The 23,530-nt window shown below is 35.3% G+C and overlaps 2 protein-coding genes across 2 annotated transcripts; both read left to right on the forward strand.

Moving 5' to 3' along the window:
- Nucleotides 1–1,756: 1,756 nt before the first annotated feature.
- On the forward strand, nucleotides 1,757–17,800 carry LOC104890090 (rho GTPase-activating protein 7). The gene is made up of 22 exons (XM_010675460.4): nucleotides 1,757–2,082; nucleotides 4,254–4,290; nucleotides 4,681–4,757; nucleotides 5,945–6,015; nucleotides 6,099–6,177; nucleotides 6,305–6,449; nucleotides 6,575–6,694; nucleotides 7,180–7,257; nucleotides 7,334–7,389; nucleotides 7,472–7,541; nucleotides 8,684–8,771; nucleotides 10,099–10,342; nucleotides 11,698–11,919; nucleotides 12,357–12,692; nucleotides 13,335–13,384; nucleotides 13,637–13,697; nucleotides 13,788–13,871; nucleotides 14,478–14,591; nucleotides 14,695–14,831; nucleotides 15,593–15,662; nucleotides 16,448–16,651; nucleotides 17,226–17,800. Exons 1-22 carry the CDS (start codon nucleotides 2,029–2,031, stop codon nucleotides 17,409–17,411), a joined length of 2,583 nt encoding a protein of 860 aa, XP_010673762.2. The 5' UTR covers nucleotides 1,757–2,028; the 3' UTR covers nucleotides 17,412–17,800.
- A 2,631-nt stretch (nucleotides 17,801–20,431) lies between these two features.
- On the forward strand, nucleotides 20,432–22,956 carry LOC104890089 (hypothetical protein). Its single transcript, XM_010675459.4, has 3 exons — nucleotides 20,432–20,652; nucleotides 21,691–22,352; nucleotides 22,456–22,956. Exons 2-3 carry the CDS (start codon nucleotides 21,758–21,760, stop codon nucleotides 22,590–22,592), a joined length of 732 nt encoding a protein of 243 aa, XP_010673761.2. The 5' UTR covers nucleotides 20,432–20,652; nucleotides 21,691–21,757; the 3' UTR covers nucleotides 22,593–22,956.
- Nucleotides 22,957–23,530: the final 574 nt, after the last annotated feature.

A 23,530-nucleotide genomic window follows, 5' to 3' on the forward strand; every position in this document is an offset into this window, starting at 1 on the left:
TGTAGTTGTGGAAGTACCGTAGAACTGGAAAGTTCTTTGAACTATTTTTTTTTTCTTCTGGTAAAACAAAGAGTTGAAATATAATTATATTTGTTTGTTATTTTACCCCCTTTGACATTGATTATCTGTTGGAAATATGGATTTTTTTTTTTTTGAAAATCAAGGAGTCTAATTAATTAAAGGGACGATTTATAAAAGTAATGAAGTTTGGGAAATAAATCATCATTAATTACAGAAGAATTGGAGACTCAGTATCTCTATTATATAAGGGAAGGGGGGAGCAACGGTGTCCTTTTTTGAAATGCCTATTTTGCCCCCTTTCCCATACTAAATTACAAATTTACAAGGGGGCTTCAAACAAAAATAACAAAAATATGATTATAACAATCACTCACAAGTCAACTAAAATCATAAAATTGCATAATTTACGTTATGCAAATCACTAAATTGAGGAAACTTTATAAAACTTAATAATTCACTTACAAACTACAACCTATGAAAAAATTGACTTGAAATCAAAGTGTCCACTTTCTTTACAATTTATGAAGTAAAGTATTTAATTCAAAAATCAATTAAAAAATTATAATATTAGAAATCATAAATAAATTTTCTATTTTGTTCATAGAATTTAACTTTGAAAAGTTTTAAAAAAAAAAAAAACCAAAAGAATGGTGAGAGACTTAAGTGACATAAACTAAACCAATCAAATTTTGCAACGAAAAACAATTATACTTTGTATGTCTAATGTTCAAATTTTGACTCTTATGCTGAAGAAAATCGAGTTTCTGTTTCGAAAAAAATCCAAGCACGCATCGCGTGCAAAAAAATCTAGTATTGTATATTGATTGTCAATTAGTATATTTTCTGAAATTACTTTTTTTTTTTATTTTTTTTTGGGCCCTCTCCTACGCTGGACCCTAGGCGGCCGCACCTTCAAACTACCCTCATAAGCGAGCCTGACCTGAACACGAACCCAAACACAAATGCGAGGTCACCTCCAACTCTTTCTTCTATCCATCCCCCATAAGGCATAAACCATAATTCGTTATTAGTGCACTAAAGCACCATTTAAATCCTAATCAATAATAACACACCCAAAACACCTTTTACTAAATCCTTATTTAGTTGAGAAGTAGTGGTCAGTTGACCATACTTGACAAAGACTCAAACACACATCAACATTCAACATACACTACCTCCTTCTCCCCCACATCCCATAACTTATTCCCAAAAAGTAGTATGAAAATGTGATTTATACACTTACCATTTTACTACTACAACCACTATTACACATTTACACTCTACTCTACCTAATCTTGCAAAAATAACACTCCATTATCCCCCCCCAAAAAATATTAAAAAAACCCATAAAACAACAAAAAAATTTAAAAAATAAGAGTAATTTTTTAAATTAAATTATTTTCTTGGGTTTTTGTTTTTCTACCTAATCTTGCAAAAAAAATAACACTCCATTATTCCCAAAAAATATAAAAAAACCCATAAAACAACAAAAAAGGTAAAAAAATAAGAGTAATTTTTTAAATTTAATTATTTTCTTGGGTTTTTGTTTTTCTACCTAATCTTGCAAAAATAACACTTTATTATTCCCAATAAAATATAAAAAACCCATAAAACAACAAAAAAAAAGGTAAAAAATTTAGAGTATTTTTTTAAAATTTAAATTACTTTTATTTTTTTTGTGGGTTTTTGTTTTTGTTTTTGTATTTGCTGCTAAGCTTTAGTTGGACAGTTGGGTGCTTTTGGCTTCTCTCCACCACCATCATCATCTCTTCTCTTTATTTTTTTTTTCTCTCTCCTCCATTTTTTTGCTCTCAAAAACCCTAATTTTTTCCCCATTTCAATTTTCTCTCTCCTTTTTCTTCATCTCCGATCTCTCCGATTCGTCGCCGATTTACCCCGAGTGGACTCAGTGAGTGACTCGGTGGTTTTACTGTGATTGTTAAGTGTTTAAGTGTTGTTTTTGGTATAAAATTGCTGAGTCTAATTATAGCTTCTCGATGTGCGTTAATGGCGGCTTCTCTTGCGGCATTTGAACGTCCTAGACTTGGTCCTTCTAATACGGTGCGTTTTTTTGAATTTACTTTTTTTTTTTATTGAATTTTAATTTTAAATTTGAACTGGTTTAACTGAAGTGGAAGTTTCGGAATTGTTAGGTTTAAGTTTAGGGTTTGATTTGGTATTTAGTGACTAATCTGGTGATTATTGGATACTACATTGATACATTGTTATGAATTTTTGATGATTTGTGCGATATTAATACTATGTTTTGTAATTTGTTAGTATTTGTTGTGTTGTGTGTGATCTTTTATGGTAGGTGAGAAAGAAATGTGTAGATTTTTCGGATATACGCCGAAGTTTGAATAGGTGTATGTTGTAGGTTTAGGATTTGGCCTGCATGATTAACAATAGATTAGTTTGGTTAATTTAGTGTGCTGTTATTGACTGATTGATTAATATATGGTGCCAATTGTTAACAAAATGTGCTATGTGATCAGCTCAAATCCGAACTACTCGCCGAAATATTTAAGTGATGTTGGAATTGGATGACCATTTTCTTGTTGGAGGAGTTATTTTTCTCTTTTTTTGGGGGCTTGGGATTAAATGAAATTTCTTTTTGAGACAATACAAGAATATTTTTGCATCAAATTATATGTGAGGTGGTTGAATATTGGCTTTAAGGAGTGTCATAGGTTAGGCTCAGGCATGTTAGAGGCCATACCTAGTACCGCGAGTGATAGGTTGAAGGAGCATTGTAGTTATTTTTAGGAGTCTCAATTTTTTTTTCTGATTCAGGTTTATTATTCATAATTTCCTATAAAATTTATACTAGCGATAAACAATAAGAATCATCAAATCAGTTACGCAAGCTTCACAAAATGGACACTTGAAAACAACACACAACTTATCAAACAAAAATCAATCACTAATAGTCAATTTATATAAAAAAATCATCAGTTGAATAATTCAACAATCAATGAAGCTTATTAATCTGATTAGTAAACCAAGCTCTAGTCTCATACTTTCATTTTCAAATTTCAATTAACAAACAAAAAAATCAACCATATAAGCCATCTAACCAAATAAGAACCAATTAAGACCTAAACTTAGAATTGACCAATATAACTTAATTACAATAAATTCAATATGCAAAAAAGAAAAAGTAAAAAATATTTGGCTAGATGTGAGACAGTGGTGGTGCCAGAGTGCGACGCATGGATGATTCATGGTGCCATTGCACCCACCTCTGGTTCCTAGCAGTAGTGGTGGCAGATCTGAAGAAGCAGAAAGCAGCAGGATCAGGGATATAACTTTTATAAATAACTAGTAATGGTTGGCTCAAGATACACGGACTCAAAAAGCTTGTGATATTATTAACTATCAGGAAATGCTTGAATATTTGTGGCTTTTAACCTATGATTACAAATTCTACAATACATACTTACAAAATAAAGAGAAAGATGTTGTTTGATCCTTTTGGATGCCTTTTGAGAGATGTATACTTAAAATGTTTGGTTATATCAGTGTGTTATATGTTTCAAATGCGTTCTGAGAGATGTATACTTAAAATGTTCGGTTATATCTGTGTGTGTATAAGTTTCAAAAACATGCAGGATGATCTCATCTTGCTTAATTTCTTTGGATCACTCATGCTGTAAATAGATCATTGAACTGCCGGCAGCTCTCTAGGTGGGCATAGGATTCCTCTAGGTGGACATAGGATTCCTCTAGGTGGGCATAGGATGTGCAAGTATGGATCACATATTTCTTGAAATACTTTATGTCCTTAGGCATGACCATGGATAATGTTGAACTTGCTCTTCAAAAGGGTGGAAAATTAACTAAACCCGTCGTGGCTGCAGTAAAATTGAGTGTGAAAGAGGGGAAAGTGGCCACTAGGAAGTCCTTAATGAAATCTACTACTATATAATTTAATCTCTGAAGTGGAAAGGAAACTCATACTGGCTGATTTCACCACCTTTGAGCTCTGGAACTGGCATGGCATGAATGCTCTTTTAGAAGCACACCTTTAGGGGGATGATTGGATATGTGGATTCTCTCTCCCTCTTTCTCTACGTATGCTTATCTTTCGCTGATTCAGTGAAAGAGAAGAGTTAATTCTGGTAGAAAAGTTTTCTGTTCTTTGTCTGCTTTTAGCTGTTTGTTGAAATTTCTTTCTGGATTCTATTGGACAGTATCTGTATAAGGTTCTGATATGTGTAAATTTCTGACAGGTTTTTAAGAGTGGACCACTTTTCATCTCGTCTAAAGGTCGGTAAATCATCTCCTTTCTTGATGTATTCTTTCTAGCGTGTGAAATGTTTTCCCATCTGGTTCAGTAGATTGATTGCACCTATGGACTATCTCATGGCCTCTAAGAGATCATCGTAGTTTTGAAATAATATTTTTATGATTTGGTTCTAAGATAAACCAAGCCTTTACATGTTTTTAATGCATATAAATCTGGAATCATTTTTTTTTTTTATTGTTTTATTTTTTTGCATTTGGCTAGATGTTTGAAGGATACAATATTCAGTGGTTTGCATTTACAATTCTTTGATCATTATTTCTCTCAATTAAGTGCCTTGAGGTTCTGGTAACCTGTATTAAAAAGGTGGCAGGGGCAAAAGTCTGATCTTAGATATCCTTGTATTGCTGCAGGATTGGGCTGGAAATCTTGGAAGAAACGTTGGTTCATTCTGACACGCACGTCTTTAGTGTTCTTTAAAAATGATCCTGTAAGTCTCAAATAGCTCTTTAATACTTGTCAACTACATCTCCTCATGCATTTGTTATCAACTGTAATAATTCAAACATTTCTCTTTCCTTGTTTGTTGTTTTTTGTGACCAATCATACAAAAATCAGTGGATTCTATAGCATATGGGGCCATTGTTGATTTAAATGTTATTGAGTAAGCCTTTGCCACTGGTTGGATCTTGGATGAGCAAACAGTAGCTCAGTTCTTTTTTAGGTAGTACAGTACGGTAATAGTGTATCCAGATGAAGACACTTTATGCTAGACTGTTTTGAGCAGTTGTAGTCAAGGCTTAGACTATCAAATGGACTGATTGTTTTCCTTATTTTTCACTTATAATATCTGAATGAACAATAATGTCCCCTTATGAGAATGGAAGAAGTAATTGCGTTCGATGGAAAATCTCATAATTTGTTGGTTTCCTTTATTTTTAACCTATATCATGTAGCTTTTAGTTGTCTGCCCAGCTATAAATTATGGGAAGGGGTGACTTAAATTTCCAGAATGTGTTGTGTTTAATTATCGACTCCCACATTTTTTGTTCCATCTAAGATTCAAATTAGCAAAACGAAATTTCCCAGCATCAGAGGGAATGTTATTCACACGCCTTTTATTTTTGCGTTTGGATGGAATGGCTAAAAGATACCGGTTTCATTTCATGGTGTGTTTATCTAAAGGCCTAAGGATATTCCTTATATTTCATATCCTTGATGAGACCTGTATGGAATCCTTTTAGGGATTTGTGTAGTAGATGGTTCGTGTGTTTGAATTCTGATATCAGACAATTACTATAGTTGATGCATGCGTTATTTGATGGTCTCATGCTGAAAAACAGCTAACCTTTCTTTCCTCTACTCATTGTGCAACATCATGCTTCATTTTGGGTCTTGTAGACTGGAGTACCATCCATTCCCTTTACCTGATTTTGGTTGTAGCCCTCTTTTCTCCTCCAATATAAAAGGATACTATTCATTCACCCACCCAATCCGTTCGACCTCTCTCTCATCATTTAGTCCATTTATGTTAACTTATAGTGAATATCCGTTTTTTTTATTTAAGTATCCTAAATTACTATTTTACACTATGAGTTTTATACAAGTGTATAAAATTCATCTTTTTTTCAGTGAACTTTGTGAATTAATAGTTATTTTATTGTGGCTGTTGTTCAGAGTGCTCTTCCTCAAAGAGGTGGAGAAGTGAATTTGACGTTGGGTGGCATTGATTTAAATAATTCTGGAAGGTATGTGCCTCTTTTTCCTTGTTTCTTTGTTTAGTGTTCTCGTGAGTCATGATCTTGCCTTGTCTAAGGTTCTTCTTTTGCAGCGTTGTTGTAAGAGAAGACAAAAAGTTGCTGACAGTGCTTTTCCCTGATGGACGTGATGGCCGCGCATTTACGCTTAAGGTATAATTTTGGCCCTTGACAGTGTGACATTTGTGATTATGGTTAAAAGTCTTTCTTTTACGTACATATTACTAAAAGTTTAATTGCTATTAGTTAATCTGTTTTTTGGCCTTTGATAATTATTTAGGCTGAGACATCGGAGGACTTATATGAATGGAAGACAGCCTTGGAGCAAGCTCTTGCGCAGGCACCGAGTGCTGCCCTTGTGATGGGTCATAATGGCATATTTCGAAATGATACAAGTGATGGCATTGATGGATCTTTTAATCAATGTGTGTATTTGTTAATTTTATTTCTTGCAATTGGATTGCTTCTTTGATTCCTCTCTTTGTGAGATAAATTTCTTCAAGATGGTGGTTCTCCTTCTGATGCGAAAAATATCTGCTGACTTTTTCAGGGCGGGATAAGCGTCCTGTTAAATCTCTGGTTGTTGGACGGCCAATCTTGCTTGCTTTGGAAGATATAGATGGTGGACCCTCCTTTTTGGAAAAAGCTCTTCGATATCTTGAAACTTATGGTGAGTTTTCAGAAGAAAAAAAGAAAAAAGAATAGACTAAGGTTCTGCCATCCTGGAGCTGACAGGCACACTTGTTGTGAGTTAGGAAGGCTTTGTTAGATCTTTGCCACTTTATCTCATTTCATCTCCCATCTCCCGTCTGCTTCGAACTTTGAATTTTTTATTTCAATTTTCAACTTCCCTTAATAAATTCCGCAGTGCTGTATGGCATCAATGTGAATTGCTTTTTCTTGTTAAAATCTAATCCCTACGATTGATTTTTCCCTGTAATTTTGAAGTCATAATAGACTTTACATCATTAATATTCATACTCCAAACACAATAGTGGTGGATCGTGGATTCCGATATATATGAAGCTAATAATGTTAGTATTTGACCGATAGAATTATAGAAGGCACATCTCGTCTCGTGTTTTTATTGCTTACAGAATTCACTAGTAGTGCTGCGGTGGTGGCTTTATTTTATGATATTCTATTTTGTTGCAGGAATTAAAGTGGAAGGAATTTTACGACAGTCAGCAGATGTTGAAGAGGTGGAGCGCAGAGTTCAAGATTATGAACAAGGTACATATTTAGGGCTTATAAATTATATTAGCTTCTTGTCTCTCTTTTAAATGTGGTAGTATATATTCCTTTTCAGGCAATAATGAATTTGACCCCAATGAGGATGCTCATGTTATTGGTGACTGTGTGAAGGTATTTTAAAAATTCTCCTTGATATAAGCTCCTTAGAAATGTGATATGGCTCATAGTTAACTCATGAATGTTGAATATGCAGCATGTTCTTCGCGAGCTTCCTTCTTCTCCTGTTCCAGCATCTTGCTGCACTGCGTTGCTTGAGGCTTACAGTAAGTTTAGCGTGCAGTATGTTGATCTTGTTGTTTTGTAGAATGAAAATCTTGGGATGTTTGTAAATATAATACAAGTACTACTGCCAAAAATGTGTGTGTGTGTTCTAGATTGAACACTCTCCAAGTTTTTTGGGCCTCACTTAATGATTCAATTTTTTTACTGTTTTTTTTTGGATAATGTTTCATTCTATAGTCAACTTAAATTTGTGCTTAATCTCTTTGGACTAAAGAAACCTTCTTACTTTGTGAAGCCCTTTGAGTTTTCATTGCAAACATAGAACAGCTGTGTCTCTCAGATAGGCTCTGTTCTTTTCACTTAAAATTTTTTTTATACTCAGTTTTACTGGATCAGCCTTATTAGGTTTGTACTGATATTGAATTAATTCGCGGTGTTCTAAGTTTCTAACTTATTTGGGCTGAACTGAAATTAAACTTCAATTGTAAAACAAGCTGCACTTATGTGAGCTGAAACTTTACTAGAAGGACAAAAGAGTAGGAGTTTAGTGCCCTGTATACTTTGCTAGTGATTGCTTATATCTGTCAAAATACTCGTAGTCTGGGTTGTTGATTTCTTAGCTTCCGGGGGTGGTTATTTTCCCCCTTTTATCTGATTGTTTATTTTGATATAATGATTGTTGGGAATACTTGATATCTGGTATCATTTGAGTTTCTTTTTGTTATGCTTAAATGTTTTGAGTGTTGCACCCTCTGTTCAATATATATATGTGGATTCTCCCCCCTTTCCTTTTCAAGTATGAGATTTGCTATGATACAGTGTTAGCAAATACTTCTTCCGTTTATTTTATTTTAATAATTGCATCATTTACCTTTCATGCATATCTATGTATAATTTAAACCATCAATATCTTTGATTATTATTTTGTAATAGTTATAGAGATAAATACTTTGAAATTATATATCGAGACGAATCTAACAAGATCCGATATGATGGCTATATTTTTTCTTACTTATAATTCACATAAGAAAGATCAAATAAATGTGTGAACAGTGTAATAATTCAAATGGTGCAATTATAGAAAAACAGAGGAAGTAGCAGTTAGTATGGTTAATGTGTCTTCTCACCTTTTGTGCTAGTAATGGTAATGAATATTGTTTCTTCTCCGCTTTGCTCTTATCAGAAATTGACCGTAAGGAAGCACGGGTAAACGCTATGCGATCAGCAATACTGGAGACATTTCCAGAACCAAATCGTAGATTGTTGCAAAGGTATTTTTAGATCAATATTTCCTTATTTGTATTCCTCTGAAACCTGCTGTTACTTTAGGAGTTGAGGGCGTTTGATGTAACAGTATATACTTTGTTAAATATTTGTATGACTGTTGTTAAGGGGGAGTGTTGAAAACAATTAAACTTGACAAATCTAATAATAGTAAGTTGATAAATAAGTATAAAATAGTATAACTATTTTGTCAGAGAATGAGAGAAACTTTAGGAGAGATAAATAGGGGGTGATATGACTTCTGGAGTACCTTGCCTAAAAAGCATATTCTTCGTCCAGGAATATGGAGGATCTATATGTTGTATAACTCCTTACAGTATGTTGCTTTTATCACGACAGTTTCCCTTTTTCCTATCATAAAACAAGCTTGACTGTGAGATACTTCACATCACCAAATTTTGTTTCTCTGAGATGTTACACATTGCTGCTGCCGCCTGCCAGTCGTCTTTTCTTAGTTTCCTTTTAAACTTGGTGCCTTTTGTAAATGTGTCCATGATTTGTAGAATTAATTGTCTTTGGCATAAGTATGGCTGTATGGTCAGAACAATGTATATGGATTACTTGGCTTATGTGAGAGGAGAAACTGCACTGACCAGAAACAATGGACTGGCCAAGAAAAGAATTATGTCATTCACATGTTTGCCGAGAATTGTTGCTTGAACAGTATCTGGTTCAAATTGGGGAATTGTAATCTTGCTGCTTGTGCTTCACAATCTGGGCTTGTGGTAAATTATTTGAAGGATTTTGGTATCATCTTCATCTTCTGTCATCAACGTATCTTGAGCTAGATTAATGGATACTTGTTCTTAATTTATGCATGGAGGCCCCGACCTAGCTGTCGTATACTGTCATCTCCTTCTGTTCTGTTGATGGTGATTTGTTTTCTGGTTTTAATTTGATGTGGAGGGTATAATTATATTTAGGAACCTTTATGTTGGAAAAGATGGAAGAAATTGCATGATTTCGTACAGTTGCATCCTCCTGCCATTATGGGGCCTCCACTGAAATGGTCTTTAATAGAAGAGGATGTTTGAGTGCTGTGCCATTATTTCTGCTTATATAACAGCCATTTCCAAGTGATGTGCCATTTTTCAAGCCATTTTCCGAGCCTTTGTTAAGAGTAAGGAGTGCAATGATATTTTGAGACTAGAGACACTTTACTGTGAGTTGTTGGTTGTTTCTCTGAAAAGTTAGCAAGTTGCGTGAATTATGAAGCATTTTGCTTCGTAAATCTTTGAGAAGATTTTGTTATGACCTTCCTTCTGATCTTTATTATATTTTTTACTTGTCTATTTGTCATCTCTCTTTTTACAGAATTTTGAAAATGATGCACACAATTGCCTCTCATTCTTCTGCTAATCGGATGACCCCGTCTGCTGTTGCTGCTTGCATGGCACCTTTACTTCTACGCCCTCTTTTAGCGGGCGAGTGTGAGTTGGATGACGATTTTGATATGAATGGTGATAATTCAGCCCAGCTTCTGGCTGCAGCAAATGCTGCTAATAATGCTCAGGCTATTATTGCAACTCTTCTGGAGGAGTATGAGAATGTTTTTGATGTAAGTCGCTTTTACTTTGTTATTTGTTTTGATGCATTCATAAAGTCGAGAAATAGCATAATCAGATGAAAAGTTATGTACAGCTCTTGGTGACTGGTGAATAGTTTTTTTTTGTTATGTCAGTGTACTTCATTTTCTCTTTGGCTTTTGAACTTACTCCTAATACAATTACTCTGTGGTTCATATGCTGTCTTTTGCTATTGGATCATTTCATTATAATTTTTAAGAATGTATAACTTTTTTTAGTAGAACATGCATTCTCATGTTTAAGAAATGGAATTCCTTGAGGATTTCTGGCTAGATGCGCAAATACACTAATCTTTGTTCAGAGAAACTTAATACTCATTCTGTATACTTTGCTGTTGTCAAGGGAAAATCTTGGTTCAATTGTCATGTTTCATGAACAAATGGGTTACAAACTGTTGTTGAACACCAACTTACTCCAGAGTTATATTTGGAAGGGGAGCCGATCTATCATCTGGAAGAGGAGCACTCCTCTCTCACGTTCTTTTTGTTTTTGGTGGCTTTGGGGGTCGTCTGGGTGTCTCTGAATTTCTCTTCTACTTCTATTTCTATTTTGGATCTCTGGAGCCTCAGCGCTTTGGCTGCCTTATTCGTTCACAATAGTCCATCATGAGATTTAATGTAACTGTTTTTATCTATATATTAAGTCCTTTAATCTGAGCTAAATGGTAGCAAAATTTAGATCTATAGTGTACTTGCACGTGTTCTGTCTGTGGAATCTAATTGTGTTTTTTGATTGCTGTTGAGTCTTAGTAAGATAAGAGCATGAGTTTTTGCAAATCGGAGGTCATGCCCTGGTGGAGTGACCTTTTCTACAGTTCCATTTGGAAATCCATTGTATACTGTCAACTATCAAGTGTTTAATCCATCCCATCTCTGCTTTCTTTTTGATTTTTTATTTGGGGGGCGAATCAGGAAGAGAGGAGTTGATAACTCTCTCATTTTACCCTCCCTGGGACCAGGTTCCAATTCTCATTTCTCACTGGGTGGGTGGGTTAGTGATAGTATATAGCCTGGGATAGGCAGGGAGCCTGAGCCCTACACGTAGCCAACTAGGTACTCCTCCGTCCCTTATTAATTGCAACACCTATTGTGCACAAAGTTTAAGGAAGTAAATTAAGTGGGACATGAGTACTATTAAGTTATTAGAGGGCGCGCTTAGCATCTGCCTTTTTAGTTCTCCTTTGAGTACATGACACGTATTCATCTTATCTGGAGTTCTGGACTAGACATGTATCCAATTATCCTTTGCTTCTAATGCATTTTCGTTTAGCTGTTCTGTTAGTCAATCACTAGTTCCTCCTTATCGAATCCGTCAATTTCTCTTTCAGGATGATAGTTTACAAAGATGCTCAATTTCAGCCGACTCTCGGATTGAAAATAGCGGGAGCGATGACTCGACAGATGACGAAAATCTGGATGTGAAAGAAAATGGGTATCATAATGGTGAAAATGAAGCAGATCAAGAAACAGATGACGACCAGGAACGTGTACTCAGTGGTAAACTGAGTGAAAGCAGTGGCTATGGTGACAGTGACCTTTATGACTACAAGGTTTCTCTCAATCCATTCTCCCGTCTATTTGTTCGACTCTGTGAATGAACAACCAAGAAACTAGGAAAACTGAAGTAGTTCATAAGATATGCAACCAGTTTAGGAATAAAACTTGCTAATATCTATGTGTCATTAATCCACTAATGTACATTATTTTTCAACTTTATCTGATTATAAATTTATAACTGCAAATATGCATGCAAATGTAAATGTTCTCATGCACAGAAAAAACATCAACCCAGTGCACCCAAGCATGCAAGCTGCAGTCTCAATATTTATATGCTGAAATATTTACAATGGCACTAACCTATTGCTTACCCTCCTATGTGGAGAAGCTGCTTTAAATGCCTAGATCAGATCTGGGTGCTTAAGCAGGAGTTTCGTTAACAAGAAGTCTATATGGGTTCACTGTACTTGGTTTCTTTACTGATATTCAGGTTCAAGCTTTCGGAGCTGATGATTCTGATGGATCTTCCAGAGCCAATAATGCGTCGTCTGTCAACTCTAAACCTCGTTCAGATACACAAACGTTACGAGATTCTAATGCTGATGTGAGTGAACTAAACAAAGCAGTAAAAGTGACAGAAAGCTCCACGAATGGTACGGACAGTCCCAAGGTAACAGCTGGGGAATCTTATCGTTCAATGGGGGAGATATTGTCATCGATGGATCCAGGACCTCCGCTACCAGGTCCTGAATTAAATGGTGAAAAACCAACTAATAAATTCTCAGGTTCCGGTGTTAAGCGGTCAACATTTTGGAGTAGAAGTGCTGTAAGCTCTGCCTTCCTTCCTTCCTTTAGCTTCCCTTTATGCACTCTTGTTCCTAATAGAGCTGAAATCTTAAGAAATGTTTCAATACGATGAGATCAGATGTATATGACTGTCCCTTATACGACATTAATTTCTGATGTTGTTGGGCTGTAGTTTTTACACTTTTGCTTAAATTTTTTCCTCAATGGATTTATTTCTTTCGTTTTTTCATGAATTCTGTTCACTGATATGGAGACTTTCAATCTCTTGTCAGCTGATTACAATATTGTATGAAGTCCACATGAAACATTCTGTGATTTCTATATTTTTTCCTGACGCATGTCTATGTAGGATAGACATGTAGAATTGCACAATTGGGATCACATAACTGGCAAGCAGCTATATACCGTATTGCATACGAGCTGTCAAAAGCTTTAGGTTTTAGTTTAATTATTTTATTTTAGTTGTACTACGTTCATCAATCTTGCCTATCTCTGTACTGCTTGTATGTATGTGCTTGAATTGCTTCATCCTTCATTGATGCATAATATTAGGCTTTTAGTTCTTACTCTTGAAGGGGGTGTTTATTTTGGTAAATTTCTATGAACTGGTGTCATGTAGTTTATATTTGTTTAAATAATCATTTTTCTTTTTCTTTTTCAGGTTCGTAAAACACCATCTATGGAGTCGGTTGATTCTTCAGGAGAGGAAGAGTAAGAGCTCCCACTTTTCTTTGTATCTGCCTCTCACCCCTTTGTAGTATTAGGAGTTCTAGGTTACAGGAAAAGGGGGTTTGGTTGCAACTTATTCAACAGTTGTAGAGGAGTAAGAATCATGCTTGTTTGCAAATGTGTCTTATTCTGATCCTGATCCTGCAGCTCTTGGTTGAAATTTTGCTGCTGTTGCTTTATATTGTTAGCTTTAATTCTACTTTGAGTTCTTGACTTCTTGTGTTTTGGTGACAGACTTGCAATCCAGAGACTCGAAATAACAAAGAATGACTTGCGACACCGAATCGCAAAAGAGGTTGATTGAAATATAAATATGTTTGATACAGTTTTCCCTGCTGAATATAATTAGTAGTTGCTGAAACAATTTTATGTTCATTTCTTACAGGCAAGGGGAAATGCAATATTACAAGCTAGCTTGGAGAGAAGGAAACAAGCCTTGCATGAGCGTCGCTTAGCGCTTGAACAAGATGTATGTCTCCTATTCATGCTGCTCTACAATTTGTCTAATCCATATTCCCCATATTTATTGGCTAAATAAATACATCCCAAATATGTACGTCCTACAATTTTTTCTTGTGAAGTGGCTACTTTTTCTGATATGGGCACTTTATTGCTAGAGCGATCTCACCTCTCATGGTAATTGGTTATTTGGTTTGTTGATCTATATTTTGGACTGTTCCTCTCTTGAAGTAACCACCTTACTTTGTATCATCTAAAAAGAAAAAAACCTTACTCTGTATTGTTGGAACAATAAGAATATACTTCCCTTTTGTCTTTTCTAATTGAAGAAATTCGACATGCATATTTGCCATTGCAACTTGACCAATAATATCTTTAGTTATCTATTAGTAAAATTATGAAAAATTAATAATTTGAAAATATTAGTTGAGATAAATCCGATAACAGTTTAAATTTTGAAAGTTGTTTTTATGTGTTAGTTAAATATTGCAGTGCAAATTAGTTTATGAATAGTGCCAAAAGTAAAAACGTTACACCGTCAATTAGTGTTATGCTGTGATATTCATATTTTGAAGAAAGTGTTAGCCACTATCTTATGGAAGTTATTTAATTCTAGGTACAAAGACTGCAAGAGCAGCTACAAGCTGAAAGAGACCTTAGAGCTGCATTGGAAGTTGGTTTAAGCATGTCCTCTGGGCAAATCTCTAGTTCACGTGGTATGGATTCTAAGGTGTGTATATTAGATCTGTCCACATATCACTGTCTTCTCAACCTTCCATTGCTTGTGCGTTATATCTTGGACTTAATAAAATTATAATGTGCTAAATCTGAAGACAAGGGCGGAGCTTGAGGAGATTGCTCTTGCTGAGGCAGATGTGGCTCGATTGAAGCAAAAGGTGGCTGAATTGCACCATCAACTCAATCAGCAACGGCAGCATCAGTTTGGTTCGCTATCTGATGCATGTGACAGGTATGAGACTAGAGTATCTTGCTGATTTGTTTCATTAATTGCTCATCACTTTTGCTTCTTGGATTAGCAGCACTAACTGCTTTTTGGTAATTAGTTTGAGCCCGCAGTTCATTTAAATTCTGGAAGCTCATGATAATATTAGTTAAGAGTGAAAAATATTAACGTATTCAGTTATATCCAAACTGAGTCCACTATAGATTAACGAAGCCAATTAGAGTCCCATTTGCCTAACTTTAGATTCTGGTCACGGAGAGCTAAAATTAAAATAAGAAAAAAAAAAAGCAGAGGCAATCTGTGGGTGCGACAAATGAACAATTTTAGGTAGTTTAAGACAGTTATAGTTTTAATTTACGTCAAGGTCTCTGCTGTTAATATTCTTAATAATACAATGATTTTCTAAATTGTATGCCTCTGCAAGATGTGTCAGATAGCTGCTAGCTGTTTTCCTCCTTGTTGCTTCTCTCTCTTTAGAGAGGGTGGTCGATGTTCATGTCAGGTTTCACCTTGCATTTTGGTCAACTGGACATGTTGCCAGCATTTGCATCACCATATAAACTTTGGATTTAGGTTTAGTGGGGACAAAAGTAAAGGCTGGAGCATATTTTGATCTTGTGGGTCTGTGCCAGTGGTCTGTTGTTAGTATGTTACTTACTGATTTGAAGATTGATTTGTTAAGATTTTGGAATCTTGGATGAGATGCTGATTGACTTGCTGTCAATACCTTGCAAGCGGAAATCTCACTTTATTCATGCTATGTGCAGGAGATTTCTTCAGCAAGACTTTGATAGTACCCTTGCCTTCTGCAATATTGAAAGGAAACAGAGAAATGAGGTATATACTCTCAGACATGATCCTTTATTGGAACTGTAAAAGTTTGTCTCTTCTTATTCCCTCTTTGTTTTGTTTTTCTCTTGCTTCTATTTATCTCATATTAACTCTTTTATTTCTATGCTTTATGTACCCTCAGCTTAGTCAGCTATACCCTTTCCAATAGGAATTAGGCCTTACTTTCATGAGAGGGAGGGAAGGCAAATAGGTGTTTTTGGGCCATTATATGGTAATTAAAAATTGGACGAGTTTGCTGGCCTTATCTTTTGTAAGTGGTTGGTTATCGCACCACTAATTTGAATGTATGAATGAAAGAAATTATGAAATATAATGCTTGCATATTCATCCATAGGTCATCACACCACTAACTTGAATGTACGAATGAAAGAAATTATGAAATATAATGCTTGCGTATCCATCCATAGGTCAAGTTGAATATGTAACTATTGGAGTAATTGTTGGAGACTCAAATGATGGACACGCAAGCATGGTAGCTTATATAAATTCCAGTCTTTTCAGATACAGTCTTGAAATATTGGATAAATCTAAGAAATCGTTGATAGATGGTCTTTACTACTTTGTAAAAGATAAAAAGGTTTTTCTAAGCTGGTTAAGTTTGTCTTCAGTGCTTTGTAGCTTTTGTCGCTCATCCTGAAAAAGCACCCACAATTAGCCTAGGGGCACTCCTTGCACTTGTTTGGCTTTGGTTCTAGAATGTAGTTCATTGGGGAAGAAGAAGAACATATGATTTGCTCTTTATAAGACTTGTCTTGCGTGTTATGCTTTAGGAGGGTTCACTGCTTCCAGAGTGGAGTCACATCAAGGGACAAACATTAGCTGCTGGAAGCAGCAGCCGGCAGCCTCGTAAGCAGTTCCTGGAGCCAACTAGCTCGAATGATTCGAAAAGCAATGAACCATCTGCCAGCAAACCTTTTGATGAGTTTGGTGGTGTTGATTCTGCCTCCGGGACATCCACTTCCAGAGTAACAGAGGTAAGACTTCTGTTGTACTGCTTGAAGTCGCAAATACCTGGTTCCTCTTGTTGAAAATGGGTCATCTTCTGCTTGTTGATTATGCCAGTTTCCTTTGATTTATGTGTTTTATCCGATATTTTATCATGTTTCTATTAGATTCCTTTCATCTCCTTAAACCCCGCCCTCCCCTTTCCTGTTTTGGAATGTTCTATTTATCGAGCTCAGGCCCGTTCACTTTACCTGATTCTTGCTGAACTGAACCGAACTGAAAATGTTTCAACTGCTTTAACCGATTTTTACTGGTTGCAACTTTTTTGTACTGATTGAAGCTAATTTTTGTTGATTAAAACTTATTTTTAATAATTTAACTCGGTTTTTGCATAATCTCTCGTGCTTTGCTTATGCAATTTTTTTTTATTTCTGTTAGTTAAAACTGCTTTTGCTTATTAAAAATGATTTTTATTGATTATAATCTAGTTTTACCTATCAAAACATATTTTTACTGATTTTTGGTTTTGAAGTTGAAGTGAATGGGCTTAAGATTGTTTACTGGCATAGGTTTCATCATTCTCTTTGCTATTATGTGTTGCAGGCATTGGATTTTCCAAGACACCCATCAGCAGCATCGTCCACATTAGTAGAGTTAACAACCCGGCTTGACTTTTTCAAGGAGCGGCGATCTCAACTGATGGAGCAGCTGCACAACCTTGATTTAAATTACGGGGTCGCAACCTCCCAAGACTATTTGTACAGACCATCTTCGCCGTCATGGAGCTGACCTTGTCACCATGCTCAGCCAGAAAAATCGAAGAGAGATAAGCTCGGTGTTTATTATTTGTACATTCTTTTACTTTGCATATAGTTCTCCTGTAATTTTTTATGATACTCTTTTTAAGTCATCACTGCTTTCGATCTTTCGTCAATTTAGCGAGTTTTGTGTTCTTTAGTGCTTTTTGGTCGCGGAATCACGGATGAGTTTCTCTTTCATTTCCTCCAGTCCGTTTCTTGTGGTTCTGGACTATGTAGAATTGGTAGCCTGTATTGTATGTATATCAATATCATTGTTTTGTATGAAAGTTTGAAAAACATGACCTGAGAGTAAGCGAAAAAAAAGGAACATCTGTAATGATTTATGTAGTATTTTAATAAGTAGAATGGTTTATCTTACATTTTAGTGTATGCAACACTTCATATTTGTGCTCTCATCTTGTTAAGTACACCATATCTTTGTATTGTAAATATTAATGCCATGTATCGTTTATTTGTGTAAAAAAACCTTGGAGATTTTCTTTGTATGCTTAATTCCAATACAATTAGTACGTACTATTGATGAAACAATTGACTACTTTTTGGTTAATATGAGCCATGAAAGGTAATATATTAATGTCAATAATATTACTAATAAAGATGTTTCTTGGGTTCGGCCATTCATCATGTTCATACTCTATGTATTGAATTTTCTTTATTTGGTTAGTTAGTCCAAACGAGACGACTATCTCTGGCTGTTGGTTTGGCTGGTTTGATCCGACCCCGCCTGTTTGGTAGATGATGGTAGTAGTAATGAATATACATACTTCTTCCGCGACAAAATAGGGGTTATATTTTTTCAAAATGGTTGTAACAAGATAGATGTTATACTTTTTTTTAGGCAATAATTTTTCTCTATATCTCTCCTATTACATGGGGTTGCCTGAGATGAAGTAGTGGTCACCATTGGTGGCTATCGCAAGAAGGGGGGGGGGGTGTTTCATGATCAACGATGTAAGATTATGTTTAGTGAAGGGAATGCTATCTTTAGTTGAATTACAACCTCAAATTTAATTATTTGATATCACTTTTCATTTCCTCGAATTTGATTATAATATATTACTCTCTCCGTAACGCATTACTAGCAACAATTGAATATTTTACCTCTTACAAATAACAACAAATGTTGCTAATAATACGTTACGGTGGGAGTACAAACAATAGTATATAAACTGGTTAAAAACTTAATCTCAAACATATCATAATCATGTATCTTATAAAAAACTTAGGGCTCGTTTGGTTGAAGTTGGGAAGTATAACTTCCCATGAATTTGCATTGCCCATGATTTTTTATTTCCTAGGAAGTACATTTTTTTGTTTGGTTCAACATGGGAAGTTCCACTTACCTAGGGGGGCCTAGGTAAGTTATTTCCTCCATTTTGTAGGAAATAAAACTTCCTAGGAAGTTCTACTTCCCATGTTAATGCCAACCAAACAACAATACATATATTTACTTCTTAGGAAGTCTAATTTTCCATGCATTTGAAGGTTAACCAAACAAGCTCGAAGACTAAAAAATTGAAAGCTACTCTCTCTAGTTTTTATTAGTTTACCTATTTCTTTTTTTGGGTTGTTTTCTACTTCCTCCATTTCAAAGTAGTTGTATCCTTTGCTTTTTCACGTTTGCCAAGACGTTTTTTAGAACCTTGATATCTCTAATTGTGTCAAGTAAAAATTATAAAAAGTTAATACTTAAAATCTTCGTATTTAGACGAATTTAACAAGATCCTACTAGACTATGTTTTTCCTTATATAATGGTGATGGAAAGCTTGTCAAAGTTGGTTTATGAATAGTGACCAAATGTCCAATGGTGTAACAATTTTAAAAACGGAGGAAGTATTAATTTATCCAATTTTTTTTTTTTTGAATCGACCCACTAGTTTTATATTTTCTTTTTCATAAAAACATCATATTTTATCTGTCACTATCCTTCTCTCTTTTGACCCATAATAAATTAATATTTTCTCTTTCTATTTAAAACCCACATACTATTTACCTTAAAATTTTGTAGCTAAATAAGTGGATAAACTAATAAAATTCAAAAGAAGTATATAAGTGGATAAACTAGAGGTGATCATGGTTCGGGCCGGGCCAAACCCAAAAAAAATTTGCCCATTGGTCGGGCCGGACATGGCCAAAATCCGGGCCAATATTTTGTGCCCAAAGCGCGCTATTTTAGGCAAAAATGAGAGCGGGATTTTCAGGTCAAAATCGGGCCGGACAAAAAAAAATAGACTAAAATCATTTTCATCTTGTCCAAAGCAAAAAAAAAGGGACCAGACTGAGTCTGACTGCAGGCCAAAAACTCTACCCAAAAACCCAGCCGAAAATCGGGCCCGGCCAAAATGATGAGCTCCAGGATAAACTAACATGAAAATAATAGAATTTTTTCCTTGAATAATGCAAAAGTGGGTTTTAATTCCCAAAATATGCCCAAAAAAATTAAAATTCCCTGCGTACCGTCCACGTAGGACGGCACGCGAGAAAATTGTTTTTTTTTTGTTTTAACCCACGGAAACCGCTACTCAAAGTAGCGGTTTGATTTTAAAATAAAGTAGCGGTTTACCTGCGCAAAATATGGTAAGCAGATATCAGTTTTCATAAGAAACCGCTACTCGGAGTAGCAGTTTACAAAAAAAAAAAAAATAATTTTTTTTTTTTTTTGTAAACCGCTACTCCGAGTAGCGGTTTTACCTAAGTTGAAAAAAAAAAATTTCTCGGCACTTGTAAACCGCTACTTGCAGTAGCGGTTTTACTAAAAAATAAAATCTCGCGTGCCGTCCTACGTAGACGATACGCAGGAAATTTTAATTTTTTTGGACATATTTTGGGAATTAAAACCCACATTTGCATTATCCAAGGAAAAAATTCAAAATAATATAATAACGAAAACCCAATTTGTGGGTTACTCAATCCAACGGAAAATCAAACCGCAATACCCAATTAAATGTGACGTATTATCTTAAACATCATTCTCTTATTAATATAATGTGTTACATTGAATATCCTCCACCACAAAATCTATGAAAAAACGAAAATAATTCCCCCACATCTTCCCTCTCTTTCCAGCAAGAATAATCGAGAACCGCCACTGAACTCTGTTACTTCATCCTTAAACCCAATTCGATTTTCTCTCTCCTCCAACATTTTGTGATCTGGGCCCACTTTATACTACTTGTTCATGAACATTCTAGACTTTTTAACTACGCATGTAAGTCCCTTTTCTTCTTTTTCTAGAATTACATGTTTTTTTTGTTTGTGGTTTTTTTCTGAATTTTTGTTGAACAATTCTGTAAGTTTTTAGCTGAATGATTCTAAATTTTGAGTTTTGGGTAGTGAAATTCTTGTATGGTTTTAATCTTTGTGATTACATGTTTTTTTTGTTCTGAATTATTGTTGAACAATTCTGTAAGTTTTTTGGCTGAATGAATGATTCTAAATTTTGAGTTTTGGGTAGTATAATTCTTTTAGGGTTTTAATCTTTGTGATTTTTTTTTGTTTCTTTATTGGGTGAGTTAAGGAAAGAAGCAATCTTTGTTTTATAATTAATGGGGAAAATATGAAGTTGGGCTGAAATTGATCAATATTTGAAGTGGGTTTTTTATTTTTAAAGCTGGAGATTTTTGGGTTGTAATTTGCTGAGTATTTTGAATTGTGTACAATAAGAATTTTTAGTCTAGTTGAACCATCAAAATTTTGTAACTTGTGGAAATTTAGATTATTTTGCCAGCTATAAATCGAGAGAATTTTGGGAAATTGTTTTGGGATGGTTTTACCATGAGTTTAGATATGAAGATGGGATTTTTAGTTGTGTTGTTTTGATTATAACTTCTAAGAATGGTGATGTTTTTGACACCATTAGATTAGTACTGGCTTGCTCACTAGTATGAAGTTCATTAGATCAAACAATTTCAGACACTGGTGTCTGTACTCAGCTTGAATTTTCATTGTAGACCCGGAAATTTTTCGGATTTCTTGTAGAATTTGAGTCTATTTGGAGAGTGTAAGTGTCTGTTGTCATCTCTGAGTGTTGAGGAATTTTCGACATTATGGTTCTGGTCTAGTTTGAAATGAGCAAGTGCCATATAACTAATTTGAATGTTGAAGGGTAACATATCGGAACTCTGGTGTCAAATGAAGAATTTGAGGTAGTGGTGGTCTGAAGGATGGATTGAGTGTGCTCTAAAGAATACGAGTCAACATGTAATCGAGTTTTTACTGACAACTTGATGTTCTTAAAATATGACAGGAATATTCTTTGATTTTGATTTGAGGCCGTCTTTCACCACGTGGTTATCTCGTTCTTTCTTCTAGTGATGAGTTTCAAGTTGCCTGATCAAATCCCCTGGTTGACAATCCAGAGGAATAAGGTCATGGAGCAAAGATTAGAGTCTCCACTTATAGCTACGGAATCCCCTAAAAATTGGCCTTCGTTGGACTTTAAGTTCTTCGGATGGTCACTTATCTCGATCATTCCTTGGGCTTTCAGTCGTAAAGAAAAGTTTCAGATGCCAACCACTATAAATAAAAAACTGACAAGACGAGCAAGATCTCAAGCTAGTGACGTGTCAGCTATTCAGTCCCCTCGAGTACGGTTCAGGCCTTATGTGTCTAAGGTTCCTTGGCATACCGGAGCGCGGGCTTTCATGTCCCAGTTCTTTCCAAGATATGGTCATTATTGTGGACCAAATTGGTCAAGTGGGAAGGACGGGGGCTCCCTTGTTTGGGACAAGCGCCCTATAGATTGGTTGGATTATTGCTGCTATTGTCATGATATGGGTTATGATACTCATGACCAATCAAAGCTGCTGGAGGCTGATCTAGCTTTTCTCGAGTGTATAGAGAAGACTCATATGCAAACCAAGGGGGATAAGCATGTTGCTTATATGTATAAGACAATGTGTGTTCAAGGTAAATATCGTTTATCACTTTATCTTCTCAGCTTTCCTCGTGATCCTTGACTTGTTGAGTGACCAATGATTTAACAACTGTTTTTTTTGGACATTATCTTCAGGTCTTAGGAATATACTTATACCTTACAGAACGTATCTTGTGAAGCTTGGATCAGGACAGCCTGTGCTTCAATTTGGATGGCTGAGCAACATGAGGTGGAAAGGATGGAGTTGGCGGGCCGATATGAAGATAGGATGATCACAACATCCAATTAAGTATTATAGTTTGTTGGTAATTGTTGTGCATCCATCACAGTCTGTACATGCTAAAGAGTTGCTCTTTTTTTGTCTGTTAAACTGTTACTGTTCTGGTGTGTAGATTATGGTAGCTTTCTGCTGCATTGCTGGCTAATCTACTAGTAATGCATTACACCATGCTGTAAATACACTAGCAAAGTATTCAATTACTCTTAAGTAGGATTTTCATGTTCATTAGTAGATCTTTTGTATATGTAACTACACTATTGCCTTTTTCGGTTGCTTCACTTGGCTTGTTTAACAATCCGCTGATTGTAACAGCTATTTACAGAGGTATTTGGTAAAAGTCAGCTGTTCGTTGTTTATGTACAGAATTCTTGTTTAGTTCGGGTATTTGTTTCCGAACTTTCCTCTCTTTGTAGTGTTATGCTACAACTACAAACGCTAAGTTGATGGCACAAGTAAAGCAAATATAATGTATACCATAGGCGATAGCAAAGCAGCACCTTAATGAGGAAGCTATGCTTTGCTGCTATTATTCATGTCCCATGATTCCTACCAAATTATTCTTGGTACTCTTCCTACTTTACTATGGAGGACTTTTTCTTGTTCTTTTTCGTTTGGCAGGGACGGGGCAAATATGGGCAAAAATAATGGTGATTTTGTATAATTTTCTCAATTGGGCCCTTCATTTGTAGTTCAAAAAAAGATAGATGTATAAGACACGTGTTTAAAAGTTTAAACAACAAAACTTTGATGAAGTTCAGTAATTTCAAGGTGATTTTAAGTAATTTTTTCTCTTACACTTTGATTACTGATCCAAATGTTTTTCTTTCGTCTTTTCTTTAAACAATTAAAAATAAATATGTTTTAGGACCCTTATATAGCTTTATTGCGTCGCCGTGAGCCCGTGATGACATGGGTCAAGAACCACCGTTA

Source organism: Beta vulgaris, chromosome 4, assembly GCF_026745355.1.
Source record: "Beta vulgaris subsp. vulgaris cultivar EL10 chromosome 4, EL10.2, whole genome shotgun sequence".
In the NCBI taxonomy this organism is placed as follows: Eukaryota; Viridiplantae; Streptophyta; class Magnoliopsida; order Caryophyllales; family Amaranthaceae; genus Beta; species Beta vulgaris.

What these genes read in the sequence shown, in the direction of transcription:
- LOC104890090 (XM_010675460.4), top strand. Translation starts at nt 2,029, where the DNA reads ATGGCGGCTTCTCTTGCGGCATTTGAACGTCCTAGACTTGGTCCTTCT. An exon ending in TGCGTTGCTTGAGGCTTACA is followed by an intron (nt 7,542 to 8,683) that starts GTAAGTTTAGCG and finishes TGCTCTTATCAG; the next exon opens with AAATTGACCGTAAGGAAGCA. An exon ending in CACGTGGTATGGATTCTAAG is followed by an intron (nt 14,592 to 14,694) that starts GTGTGTATATTA and finishes CTAAATCTGAAG; the next exon opens with ACAAGGGCGGAGCTTGAGGA.
- LOC104890089 (XM_010675459.4), top strand. Translation starts at nt 21,758, where the DNA reads ATGAGTTTCAAGTTGCCTGATCAAATCCCCTGGTTGACAATCCAGAGG. An exon ending in TAAGACAATGTGTGTTCAAG is followed by an intron (nt 22,353 to 22,455) that starts GTAAATATCGTT and finishes CATTATCTTCAG; the next exon opens with GTCTTAGGAATATACTTATA.